The sequence below is a fragment of the Pavona decussata genome, unplaced genomic scaffold, assembly GCF_977016875.1.
Source record: "Pavona decussata unplaced genomic scaffold, jaPavDecu1.1 SCAFFOLD_55, whole genome shotgun sequence".
Classification (NCBI taxonomy): Eukaryota; Metazoa; Cnidaria; class Anthozoa; order Scleractinia; family Agariciidae; genus Pavona; species Pavona decussata.
In genome coordinates this window covers 785761-800000 of record NW_028145477.1, presented here as the reverse complement: position 1 = coordinate 800000, position 14240 = coordinate 785761, and the positions used below count along the sequence as shown (strand labels likewise).

The following is a 14240-nucleotide window of genomic DNA, read 5'->3' as shown; positions in this document are numbered from 1 at the left end:
GTTTGCCATGTTGAAGTCTTCCTCAGAGTCAATTGAACCAGATGTCAACCTTAAATGAGCAAAAACAAAATAAATATTAAAGGCTATTAATTAAAAACATCTAGCAAAACCAAAAAAAAAACATGAACTTGAAGATAACAATTATTAATTCTTTGTAAGCTACCATCTTAAATACATTAATTTTTGCCCTGTTGAACACCAAAAGGACTGAACATGAAGCACAAAAAAAGGAAAGAAAGAAAGAAAACTCAAATTTCAAAATATCCAGAATCAAACAGCACAACATGAAACCACATACACTATTGGCTGCTGTAATAGCAGCATTTGACATATTAAGTAATTATTTATCGTCAATAACACGGGGAGTGCTTGCGTATCTCCTTAGCCAGAGGTTCATGATAAAGTGCTTGACAATAATCCAGATTGAATTGGAATTTGGAAATGTTGGGGTTTTTTTTAGTTCATCTAGGTGTTTTCACACTTTTCCCAGGCCGTCCCCCAGGAACTCAAGACTAACAGTATTGTATTTACAGCCATCTTAAAGAACACAGTAAAGTCAGCATCGGCTTTCCTTTTAAGTTTTGGCCCATGAGGACCTACCCACCCCCACCCCCCTGGAATTTCCAATCCCTTCTGTGGGAGGGGGTATGGGTATTTATTGAAACAACCCAAACTGTTACACTGCTTGCAATTTTGGAAAATTTAGTCAAATTTTTTAAGTTGATTCTTTGTTATCTATCTTAAACTTTCTCAGATTTATATTAAAACATTACTTTATTCGGTTAAGAGCAAATTATAGTAAATTTTATAATCCATTAATTAAAAAAGGGTGAAAAGATAGCCTCACATTTAAAATGAGCATCTCACAAAAATTTAAATATTATTTTTTGTAAGTTGAAGGTGCATGTATGGCAGTCGTTTTCTAAAGAAAAGAATTTAGAAGCTATAAGAGTATTATCAGTCTCTGTTAATTCAACTTTTATTTACTTTGCACTGTTTATAATTTATTACTTGGTTTATAATAACTTACGTTACTAAAACTTAAGATACAAATGTTAAATATTTTTGTTTCATTGTTTGAAAAGTTGCTGCTTAGCTTGCATTCAATAAGCATTACCTCAAAATTAATTTTTAAACATGCTACTGTACAGTGAAACCCCACTTTACAGGCACCCGCCTAATTCGGACAGTTTTCTTGGTGCTCCTCCATACATTTTTCTTAAAATTAACCTGCTTAACAAGGACACTCTGTAATAAGGACACTTTTTCTGGTCCCAACAGTGTCCTTAACAATGGGGTTTGACTGTATTACCATCTTTGTATTTTTTAAACATCAAATTAAAAAAATTGTAAAAACTAATTACAGTCAAACCTCGATTATCCGGACTCGTCGGGACCTTGGTAAATAGTCCGGATAATCGAGAGTCCGGATAATCGAAAATATGAACATTTAAGAGATAGAAATGTAAACAGAAGGTTACAGCAAAGAAAACATCATTTTCATTGCGAAATCTACACAGCCTGTCACAAATGAGCCAATTGGATATCAGCTGAATGCATCAGGATATTTCTTTGTCTCGTTGCACTTGCGAATTTTGAAAAGCACAAAGGATAATACGCTGTTTTAACAGTCTTTTGAAAGGATTATTGGGCTTTTTGTGACTTTGAGTTTTCAAGATCACAACTAATTAACATTCATGAAAAAATTGGGACCAGAGAAAAAAGTCGGGATAATCGAATAGTCCGGATAATAGAGGTCTGGATAATCGAGATCCAGATAATCAAGGTTTGACTGTATTATAATACTTAATTTTTAATCATGTTTATTACCATCTTCATATTTTTTTAAACATCAAAGTAAACAATGTTTAAAATCCAAGTAATCAAACTGCTCTCTTAACTGGTATAATGGAACATTTTTATTACACGGAATGCCCGCAGGGCATGACGTGTCTAGGTTTCGGTTGGGTATCTTTTTTTTCTACATTGTAGACACAAATGTGCACATTAATTTATGCATTAAAATATGTCCTCCCCTAGTGGGGATGTATTGTTCTGATTGTCTTCAACAGAAGCAGCCCAATCAAAATCTATTATTTAGGCACATATCACAAGAGAGGGGACCCACTCATCCCTTCCTGTGTGACGTCAAATCATCATTTGATTTATTCATTAAACCTTGATTAAATTCTACCCGCTCCCAGAAGGGATTTATTGTTCTGATTGTCTTGAACAAACACGGCCCAATCAAAATCCATTATTGGCATGTATATCACGAGGGAGGGGACCCACTTATCTCTACCTGTGTGACGTCAAAGCAAATCATCATTTGGAAAGTTGTTTTTTGTTCAATGGTGGCCACATGTCTGAATTTAAGACTCTGATCTGCTGTTTTCGAAAAGAAAACAAACCTTTTTCAAGCGGTAAATCGAAATAATAACTTCTAAATGGTACTTGACAGTTGAAACGGTGGAAATTGGGAGAGTTCACAGCGAAGAAACTACACTTTCACAAACAGATTGCATAATTTAAAGCGAGAGGAAGCCAGACCAGTTCAGCGAAGTCATGACGTTATTGCAGAGTTATTCCCAGTATGATTCTAAGTAACACAATGATAAAATATCACGCACTCTCTCTGAATAAAACCATTCAACTATTTCAATTGCGAAGGGAGGATAGTTTTAGATATCTGCAAAACATATCAAAGGGAATAAATGAGGCTACATTAAGCATTTCGTGTAATGCCGATTAAGGGCATCTTGTTATTAATAACATGCCTGGGTTTCAATTACATTTATTAAAAAAATGGTTGCTTTTGATTATAACAGACCATACCAAATTTGCTTACATGAAAAATACTGAAATTTCAGTCAGGAATGGACATAAGTACAATCTTAAATGTGTACGACTCTGACTTGTAAAAACATTAACACAAAACATTTATCAAAAAACTTAGGAAAGACGTTTCAGCCAACATGGATGCCAAAATAATAAATTAAAATTCCCTGACCATTCACTGGCCAAAATCCAGTTTTCACCGACCACAGAACACAAGTTATTTTCCCAGAGAAGCCAATGATGAACCCGCAGAAATCAATTCCTTTGTAGATGCCTTTTAAAGCAACGAAAGTCATCACCTTTGCCAACAAGGAAACCCCTTCCCAAACCAAGTGCCCTACCCTAAAATAAATTTCCTTAACTATTCACTGACTTTGAGATAGAATTTAGTATATTCCTGACTTGACACAGAATTCACTGACTTTTCCCTGACATTGTAAAAAATCTGTTTTCAATTTTTTTTTTTGTTTTTCCTCAACTTTTCCCAGACTGTGGCAACCGTGACTAAGTTCGTGTGTGGTACTTTTGTTCTGCAAGGCAGGGCTGTCACTAAGATTTCAAGTTGCTGGATAAATACAACGAGTAGGCGGGGAATCAAACAGCTAGGAATTTTGTTTTGGTTCTATTTTCTTCTATTTTCCTATGAAAATAGCCGGGCACCACGTTCTTGGTAACCGGGGGAAATCCCCGGCCCTGCCTCTTAATGACAGCCCTGCAAGGATCAGCGATTTTAATAAAAGCACCCTTACAGATGTTGAAAGGAAAGACAATGGGGATCGCACAGACATCTAAATAGTCCATTTCACTCAGTTTGTCCTGAGCATTCACCAGAAACTAAAGAAATGTTCTGAGCTGAACCATAACCTACCTCAAACCAGTCTTTTTTTTTTAGTTCCATACTATTGCACTGTAATTGGCCTGTTGTAACTGACTAAATGGAAGCCTTCTTCAAAGTGAAGTGACGTGAAGTGTTGGAGTTACATGTATGTCGAGCACGTTACTGATTATTACAACTGGTGTATTTGTTTGCAAGTTTGTCAATTACTGCCATTTCAAACTACAGCCTAGGTACAGATTAGTAGGCTAAAACAAATAATCAGCGTTTGAGGTAGCTACAAATGTATGCATGTATGTCACATGATTATATGAACCAACACCGTGGGCAAGTGTTAGTGATATAATGTGAAAATGCAATAATTATCAAATGAATACTAACTGCAGATTAGTTCCAGGTGTTTGAAAACCTCTGTCATCATATCTATGAGATTACAAATGAGAGAATTAGAAGAACAGGTGTGTTGCAACTTCCTGTAGAAGAAATGCCAATCAAACAATACATAATGACTTGACATTAGTGTGTCTTCAGTTGAAAATCTAAATGCCCATTATTTTATACACCTGGAGTGAAGAGAGAAAGTGAAGCAGTGTCTTGTCTAGCCAGGCTAGAACTCTCAGAACAATCAATACGACAAAAGTACATTTTTGTAAGTCTGTTCTCAGGGCTGTCAACCTCATATGTCGACAAATATGGAGAACATGACTTCCACGGCCAGCAATAACAAAGCACCTTACAGAGGCGTTGCATCAAGCCCAAATTCACGGGTTCAGTGTGGGGGGGTGGGGGTTGTACATTACACAGTACCAGAAACAACGCTACACATTTCAGATTTTCTTGTCACAAAATCGAGTCAACGACAAATAGCAAACTTCCTCAATTATCCTGGAGATTACAGACGCACATATGGAGAAATCCGGCTCAAAATCTGGAGATTAAAGACATAAAGCTGGAGACCGGGAGATACGGTTCAAAATCCGGAGAGTTGACAGCCCTGTGTTCTAAACTTAAAGTTCTAGGAGTCATTGAATCATTGGTCCAGGAAACAAGCAACCAAGATTACAGTCTGAAGAGATTCAACGTGGAGTACAATTGGTCTTACAGTCTCTCTATAAACAACTTAATGGCTTAAGCTCATACTAGTTAAAAAAAAAAAAAAGAAGTTGGCCATTTCACAATTTAAGGGAAAATAATATAACACCAATTTACCAGCTTTATAGGTTTGACTGTAGGTGCCCTAAGAATAATTATTTCCTTTTAGGAATAATTTACAATGTTTAATTAAAGTTTATTCATTTTAGGTTTTCAGTTATTATTATTACTTATTTTATCATTATTGCACCAATGTTGAGTTCAATGCTAGAGTATTAAAAAGGAAAACGTTCTGATGCAGAAAGAATTTCTTCCAACCAAATACTATAAATAAATTTATGAAGACAAGTAGAAAGATTTTGCATGTTCAGGGCTTAAGGAGGATCAGAAGGGATTTTCATTCTAAGGTTGTAGAGTTCGTCAATGCCCTATCAATTTATGGCATTTTTTGGAAAGCTCCTTAAATTCTTTGAATTCTCTAAAAGTGACAAGCAGCTTCGAAGGGTCAACTTTCCATGACTGAACGGCGTCTTAATTTGCATCTCACGCCTACATGCTTGTAGATCAGGGGTTTCATTCAGGGCCAGCCAACCAGCAAATTGACCATCTGTGAACACAACTTTACCCAGCTGCTTTTAAAATCTCAATCAATGTTTTCAATCAAAGACCATAAAATTACACAAGTTAACTATCCTGCCTGGGTACAATAACCTCTTGCCCAACTGTAAAAAAATCTAAATGAAACCTCTGGTAAGTCACCTTCTTCCTCCACGTCCAATGGGGCGCGGTTTATCGACAAACCCTCGTGAATCTGTTGGTGCCCTCACATGCACGCTAGGCTCTAAGGCAAACAAATCAAATCAAATCAAATATGGTAATATTAGCGACATGTCAATAACTACTGTATTAATCATGACAGATGAATTGAAAATTAACACCTGGTATGACAGTCAATTAAAGGGCTCAGTGGTAGAGAGGAATACACTGTAAATTTGTGCATGATTTTGCCACAAAATTTAATCTGATTTGCTCCCAATTAGCAATTCAGATAAAATTTCAAAAGCAACTAAGTAACACACTCACACTTCCTGTTTCAACAAGCACATGCAATAATGACTGAAAAGTACAGAGAGGGTTGCCTAAAAAGGATGTGCGATCTTGACTGCACATAGTGTGTATAGTGGTGAAACTGCTCAACTTCCTTCAAGTGACCAGTATGTATCCTCTTCATAACATTGTGAATTAACCAAACACACAGGTCATGACAAAAGAGGAAAATAAATGATAAAACATCAAACTCATTATCAGGCAGTGGTCCTACACAAAATGACAGGTTGGGCAGTGTCCATATTTTGGTGGTACAGTCGACTCCCGATAACTTGAACCTTCATGGAAATTGAAAAAGGTTCGAGTTATCGGGAGTTCGAGTTATCGAGGGTAAAATTATATAGAAAATGACCTGAAAGGAAAGGAAAACTGGTTCGAGTTATCGGGAGGTTCGAGTTAGCGAGTTATCAAGTTATCGGGAGTCAACTGTATGTCTGCGGCATTTTGTGTGTGTGTGCATTTGGGGGGGGGGGAGGCAGTGGGGTGGGGGTGGGGAGATTATCCCATTCACTGACTACAGATGGGTGTGTGGCTGGGATTTACCAGCAATGGTGTGGCCCATCTACAACCTGGCTGACCACAGTAAGGGTCCCTGGATATCACAGGTACCCATCGCCCATTACACGTATGTTGTGCAAGGCAGTCGTTCAAACAAAGACGACACATTAATTTTATTTCAGAAGAAAAGCTGCCCACACAGTAAACAGTAATTTTGAGTGGTATTATACCTGAAGAGGAAGAGGAGCTCGACACAGATCTGATAGCCTCCATACCATGCACTAGTTTGATTTGCTCAGGAGGACGAACCACTCCAGATATAATATCAGGATCCCATTCATTGGAGTTTGATAAATCATCTAAAAACAAACATCTAATTTACTACAATTGAAGGGTTTCCTGCAAAAAGGGTATAAAGCGCTTTTTTTGGCCAAAAAGTCAGGAAAATGCTCCAAATTTGCCCAGTTTTAACTCATACTGTAGAGTGCTTTATGACTTTTTGGCCAAAAAAGAAATATATGTGTATGCCCTCCTTGCAGGAAACCAACAATTATTGCCTTGAGGAATGAAAAATGATTAAATTTTATAAACATATTTAATAATTATGATGTTTTATTGAATTTTACGCACACACATTTTCAAAATGGCAGACATGTGGAAAAGTCAAGCTTGATTAAAAAATAGGCAATAAATGAAATTGTTATCAATTTGAAAGATGAGCAGGGGTTTCATTAAGATTTTGAACGGTTGGATGAGAGGGTAGTACACCTTACTTCAATATAGAAAAAAGCAGCCAGGCAAAGTTGCAGCTATAGACAGTCAATTTGCCCAGTGTCCAGCTGTGAATGAAACCCCTGGCTGAGTGAATCATTATACCCCTACAAAAACCCTGAAGTGAATAAACAAACCTTTCCCTGGAGTAAAAGCATTCTCGTTGTTATTTTCTTCCATGGCTTTCCACCTCTTCATCTCATCCCTCTTGTCCATCCCTCTAGGCATTGTAACATAAGATAATGAATCATTTGACGATGAAGGCTTGAAGGTTGTCTTTGGAATGCGAGTGTTTTTCCCATCCTTTATATCATCTGTTGTGTATGATGTGGTTGGTGAGAAAAAACTACCACTGCTTGGAACAGGTTCAGGTGAAGACAGAGACCGTCTAGAAATGAAAAAAAATATATATGGACACAGCATAAGATTCAACTGATTTCCTTGGTCAAGTGCTGTACCTTGAACAACAATGACGGCTAGACGGTACAGAAACTAATCTACTCCGACGTGCACAAAACATTCACTGCTCTAAGCACGCCACACGTGAGTACATTTACGGTAATCTTCAACCACCACTCTCCCAGAAGCTCGCCAAATTCGCCGGTCATTGACAGGGAGCTATGGGTGAGATTGCCCAGTCCCTCTTACTGAGGAAACCAAGTGGCCCTGTACACTCCAGAAGATTGAACTAAAGTTCCCAATGTGACAGCCAGGGACTCGGGGATAGACAGATCAGATCTTGGGAATGCTATGGCGGACTGTGAAGTTTAGGGCACAGCTGTTGCATACGTCCCGACCTAAAGAGTCAAACGATGATGATGATGATGATGATGATGATGATGATGATGATGATGAGAAGATCTGATGTGTCTATGGCTAATTGAAATTTAGGCAAGGTTAACTTTCAGTAAATACACAGGGGTTTCATTAAAGGCCAGGCACTGGGCAAATTGGCCTTGGAGAGGTGTTTCAAGGGTCTGCTCAAGATTCATGAATTTTGAATGAATTTGAAGGATTGGATGTAAATTATTGGTGTATTCTGGTGGAAATGTGACTGGTATGGGCAGCCACTTCTGGCAAGTGGAAGTTCCCTGGGACGTGTGATTGGGCTTTAAAAAAATACATGCACAGTAATTGAAATTATGCATACATGTATAAATTTAAGGACGGTGCCTACTATTGTTACTGCGCATACGTTCTGCGCATCTCGAGATACTCGGGTCTCCTATGGGTGGTGCCTACTAATACAGGGATATTTTTGCGCGCTTTAAAACTATGCGGAGAAAGCAAAACTTAGCAAGTGATTTTGGTATCAAAAAAGAAAATCGGGGGTAACCATGCATTTTTCAGAGATAATAAAGCTTCAATTTGGAAAAAAGTGCCATACATTGCTTTGTATTTTGCTGCTTTTTAAAATAATTGTTGCTTAGTTATCTCTAAAAAATGCGTGGTTACCCCCAATTTTCTTTTTGGATTTCATTAGACGCCACTAAGATCTGCTTTTCCCGCATAGTGATAAACTGCGCAAAAATACTTCGCTATTAGTAGGCACCGTCCTTAAAAATTATCATATGCATGCATGAGTATATGTTAACAGTACACAGAAGAACACAGGTGACATTGATATCAAAAGCACAATGTCAGACCTGCACAATGATGATGACGATAACAGTGAAACACAGTCCTTATACAGCTGTAGTTATAGATCTGCTCTGCTACAAAATGAACATTGTAGATGCTGCTGTGAACAGCAACAAACACGGATACATACACAAATCCATCTGAAACTTGAACATTTAATCTCAAATCTTTTCAGGAGGTGCCATGAGAAAAAAGTAACAGAGCTATCACGACATTACAAAGGTACATGCAGAGTTTTCAAAAAAAAAATTAGAACTAATCTTCTAAAGGTAAATATGAAATAACTGAGGTTTTAACTCAGTGATGCTCATGGACACCGCCACCTCTCCTGCGTGAAACTAAATATATATGTACATGTAACTTCATAGGGAGCCCAGCTTGGGGCACACGAAGCTCAGCAGTAACAATAGAAATAAATTTAATGAATTAATAAAATGATGAATAGAGCATTAATTTTGTAAGAAGTGCCAGTTGAGAAGAGTTTCATTAAAATTTATCTTACTAAATATTATTATACTCTATACGAATGGCCTATACAATCTATGTAGCATGTACGTACAGTGTATTTCTGTCCCCATTAGTTCAATCTATCCAGTGAATAAGTCCATGTACAGCTGTAGCTTTTCATCAGAAAAAATGTAAGTTCCAAGTTACTCAAACGTTTTATCCACTGGACAAAGATTTAAGCCTGGATAAAGTTAAACCACACTTTGAACAACCAAGGAGCTTATTTCAGTGTTGTTTATATACACTCAAGCAATATTACCAGAAGCTAGAACATATGCAAATTATACCTATTAAATTTTTTTTCAAGCATGAAATCAAACAATCAAAATTTAATGACGACATAAGAGCCCACACAACTTTATATCAGATAAATCATTTTACCTAAAGTGGTGGGTTGTTGCAGTTGCAGTCTGGAAGTAATTTCATATTTCTGGTTATCAGAAGATATCAGACCTGCTATTTTAGCACAGAGGATGGTAACAAAATACTCCAAATCAAAGTAGATAAACAGGCTAAAATTTTGTGTTTATTCAAATTCAAAACACAACAAATTTGAAAAAATTAAAAACACAAAACTACATATGCAATATGCTTTATAAACCCAAATATAACTGGATAACTGCACTATTATTAAACAAAACTATAACCATGTCAGATTTTGTCCAAGGAGAGGAACACATTCAGTGTTAAAAAAGCAATAATAATATAAAACAAATGCAAATTAGCAGATAAAATTCATTTGAAATGGACAGTTTCAAGGATCAATTTAGGTATATGTACATCCTTTAGTACAGCAGAGAAACATTTCTTTTATGAGATAATGAAACTAAATCAAACCCAAACAGGTACAAGCAATGGGAGATAAATCTATCCTTTGTGGCCTGTGATCTGAACAACACACACATAAACCCTTATTAGAATCAAAACAAAAGAGATCAACATATAGAGAAGAGATCGTATAATTGATGTAGCTATCATTGTCTTGCAGTCACTTTAACTAAACTAAAATCATTCAAGTTAAAAGAGTCTGAAAAAGTCAAACTTCCTTTTGGTAAACAAGAGTGGAATATTCCGATTGAGACAGGTTACACAGCCCTGAGATAGTATATTCATAATCACAGTTATTCAAGCATAAATTTGACTGATTTTGATACCTGTTAAAGTTGAAAGTTGCTTTTGAAACAAATCTTCGTTGACTTGACATGTTTTAAGTATAACACATTTCCTTTCAGCCTATAATTCTTAGAAGGAGAGACAGATGTCTAGCCATTGAAAGCAGCATTCCATATTCCTCAATACATACACAACCGTGCCTGTAATTTAATCACCTTCACTCTTTGAAAACAAACACATACAACAAACACATGCCATAAAAGGAGAGATGACATTAATAATCAATTATCACATCCAGGGAAGGTCACTCAGGGAGGTTTTTTTAACCACAAAATAGTTTCCTGTTTCCTGATCACAATTCCCAACAATGATTTAAAATTCTACAAGAATTCAATAATTCATAGCAGTATATAAATAACTTATGAAATTCATGAATTGGACCACAACATGTCAATTGAAATAATGATAGATTGGAATTAAGAAGGTTAAAAAAAATACCACAAAAATCCCAGTGGTTGAAGACAATCTTAAAATTATGTATTTCATCTCCCTAACAAAAATCTTGTCAAGCATCCTCATTAATCATATTAAGTAGATACAGGCCGCTTAGTAGCTGAATCTTATTATCCTAACCCAGGAAAATTGCTACAGATTGTTGGTCTCACATAATTAATAGCATTAAAATTACAGTCAATCATCACTGTGCCTTGCTTACAGGGGTCAGGAATAAAATAAACAATCACTTCACACTATTTTTAAAAATCAATTGCGATGTCAAAATAATATTTTTTCAATACATGTAACAAAAAGAGTCTGGTCAAGCTCATTTTGGCGTAAATTCCATGTACACTGTAACTGTTATTGTGGACTATACATTGTTTTGGATGATTTGCCAGCTCAGTTACAGGGAAATTTAACAGAAACAAAATCCATACTGACCCCAAGGAAGGTCATCAGAAATACTTAGGAGGTGGGAGGGGGCCCTTAACAGCAAAAATTTTAGAAGCAAAATATGAAGCTAAACTGGAATTTCCAGTGTGTGTGTGGGGGGGGGGGGGGGGGGCAAAAAAATCCTACCGTGGGGGGGCAGTATAGATAAATATGTTCTGGAACTGCAAAATATAACGGGAACCGGAATTTAAACTACAGAGTGTACAGACTGTGCAGTCACGTATTTAATGTTTATTCCTCATTAAATATGTTGTTTTTAATTTTGAAAGCAATACAGTAAAACAGAAAAACAAATCCTGGTTTGATGTGGAGCTAAACATTATACAAGTACACCTCATGAAAATTGTAAAGGGTCATTATAATAATGTCCCATACGCTGCAAGAATAATATTATTTATTGTTGATGTTAAAACTAAAAGTGTTGGTGTGGTGAAAAAGGAAAAAAATGTTCTGATCACTCACCTACAAAGAATAAGTTTTAACATGGATCCCGTCTTTTTAATGCTATTGAGGGCATCACTGTGCGTCCAGTCTTCACAGTTAGCACTGTTGATTGACCTCACAAGCAATCCTTCAGCAATTCCTGCTTTATCAGCCTTACTGCTGGGGGTAACCTAAATGCAGACACAACAAACATGCATATTTTTAATAATGATGGTAAAATTAAGGCCCTACAGAGTCCTAAAGTAATGAAATCACAAATTAAACTAAATTTAGGAAGTTGTGGGATACGCCAAGACATTCTGAAATAGCATGATGAGAAATGTCTACTTGCCAAAAATCAGCATCTTATTGCAATTTTGTATCAATGGCATTCTCTTTCCGGACACCTTTAATATATCCCATAATTTCAAAAATTCAAATACATGTATTTGTGACATCACACTTTCATTAATTTTATTTTTTTAATTAGTACTTTGTTTCGTCTACGAACAGACCACACAGCCAGACCCAGAGACATCTTTAGTTAGTTATGGTGTATGCTTCTGGTCACCCAATGAATAACAGACTAACAATGATTGCATGTAATTTTCACAATTTAATCAAGTCCTTGTTGAGCTCATAGTGTGCCAAGTTGATTATACAATACAACACAGTCAAACTTTATTGATACTCTCCAAAGGGGCTTTTCATTGGCAATTAAAATTATAGTAAAACTACACTTAATAAAAATTACAGTAAACAATGATTTTTATACTAGAGGAATCAGTATGGTTGTAATTTACCATAAAATTAGAATAGCATTACTATGCAGGAGTTGAAGCATTTTTGGCAATACTAGCTCTAGCATAGGTACATGTAAGTGCATTTTTTTGACTTGAGATTGAAATTGCTCCAGATAAATTCTATTCTGGCACAGAGAACAGTTATCATGTAGGAAACATATTTGCATATTAAGTTTTCAAGTAAAATGCTAGATAAACAAGAAATAGCTTGTTACTTTTCTAGAAAACGTAAGAGACCTAAATAAAAGAGATGCCGACACTTGACTCATTTATTGCGTTCACGACCATAAATGCTTCACTTGACCTGGTTCAGTCTCATACACAAAAGAAATCGGTCAAGCATCTGCATCTCTTTGTATCTATAGGTCAGTTGCATTTTCAAGAAAAATAATAAGCTATTTCTTGTTTATAATTTTATCATTTTGCTTAAAAATTATATACACATTCAAGTACTAAGTTTTTTACATATTAACAACTTGTCTCTGTGTCACAATAAAGCTTAGCTGAAGCAATTTTGATTTTAAGGCAAAAAGACATATTAGCTACATGTAGTCTTGCCAAAAACCCTTTGGACAATATTATTGTAATATAATCACCAGACAAACAGATTGAATGACTGATAGCTTCTTGACTATTGTATGAGACTGAGTTCATATATACATGTATGACAACTTGAATTACCTGAGTGGCATAACATTGTGACGTTATATCAAGTATACTTCTAAGTGTATATAGCTTACTACTAAAAAGCCAATCAGAAGGTGTGTTTGCTCAATTCTGTCCTTGTCATAATAATAGGATCAAGGTCCAATTGCAGAGTAATCTCAGCTGACAGGGCTAATGAAATGCCCCATCCACTAATCCAGGATTAAGGGGTTTATAATAAGTAACATTTTCTCATGCTGCTCGCCCAATGGCCAAACTATCCACACATAGCTATTAATAATAATTAGTTATTTCATCCATCAAATAAATTATAAACTGAGGAGAAGCTCCATATGCACACAATAAAACACTTGGTCCAGTTACAAAAATAGACACTTGACCTCTGAAGAAAAAGGTTTTGTCTAAAAAAATGTCAGTTGCGGGTACTAACAGAATTATTCTGTTACAAGTTTCTTACAAGGAATACTGTAAGGACTATGTATCAAGGCCTGAAATTTGACACTTTCACATTTGAGTAAACAAGAATAACGGGATACCAGCATGCAACATCTCAAAAGTATTGATCAATTGACTAATTCTGAAAAACAGGTATGGAAAATTACGTACTTTGACAGTCAGTAACAGAAATTTACAATAAAATAAGGAGACATGGGAATTTCAGGCATTGAAGATTTGTCTACTGAAAAATATTTTGATTTTTAAATATACTTATTTATTTATTTATTATTTTTTTTTATTTGTATAGTAAGCTTCAAATGGTTTTGAATTCAGATTGAAAATGGAAATAATGGAAATATTTCAATTTATTATTGTTATGACTTAAAATTAATAGACCAGACTTTGGAAAAACATTTTGGGAGCTATCACCTTACCACAAATCCCACCAAAAATCAAAACAATCTTGGCAAAATTTCCAAGTTATAAGCGTGAAAAGAAATCGAGAAAATTGAAAGCCATATGAACACGTTTTGGTAAAAGTGAGGAAAAAACAAAAG

The 14240-nt window shown here is 35.8% G+C and overlaps 1 protein-coding gene and 1 long non-coding RNA gene across 4 annotated transcripts in view; one reads left to right on the top strand and one right to left on the bottom strand.

The window, feature by feature from the left end:
* The window catches only part of LOC146480139 (uncharacterized), a 110833-nt gene that overhangs the window by 10202 nt on the left and 86391 nt on the right, over positions 1–14240 (top strand). The gene's annotated exons all lie outside the window — the stretch shown is intronic.
* Positions 1–14240, bottom strand: part of LOC146480150 (uncharacterized) — a 33392-nt gene that overhangs the window by 18053 nt on the left and 1099 nt on the right. Inside the window, exons 2-7 of one of the 3 annotated variants that reach the window (XM_085109982.1) lie at positions 11816–11967; positions 7279–7529; positions 6601–6729; positions 5525–5606; positions 4055–4096; positions 1–49 (exon numbers count right to left, since the gene is read on the bottom strand). The exon at positions 1–49 is cut by the window's left edge and continues 94 nt beyond it. In XM_085109982.1, the coding sequence (XP_084966108.1) occupies positions 1–49; positions 4055–4096; positions 5525–5606; positions 6601–6729; positions 7279–7529; positions 11816–11967 (705 nt within the window). Of the gene's footprint in view, positions 50–4054; positions 4097–5524; positions 5607–6600; positions 6730–7278; positions 7530–10443; positions 10599–11815; positions 11968–14240 lie in introns of those variants that run through there. The other 2 variants (XM_085109984.1, XM_085109983.1) reach the window with 2 other exon arrangements.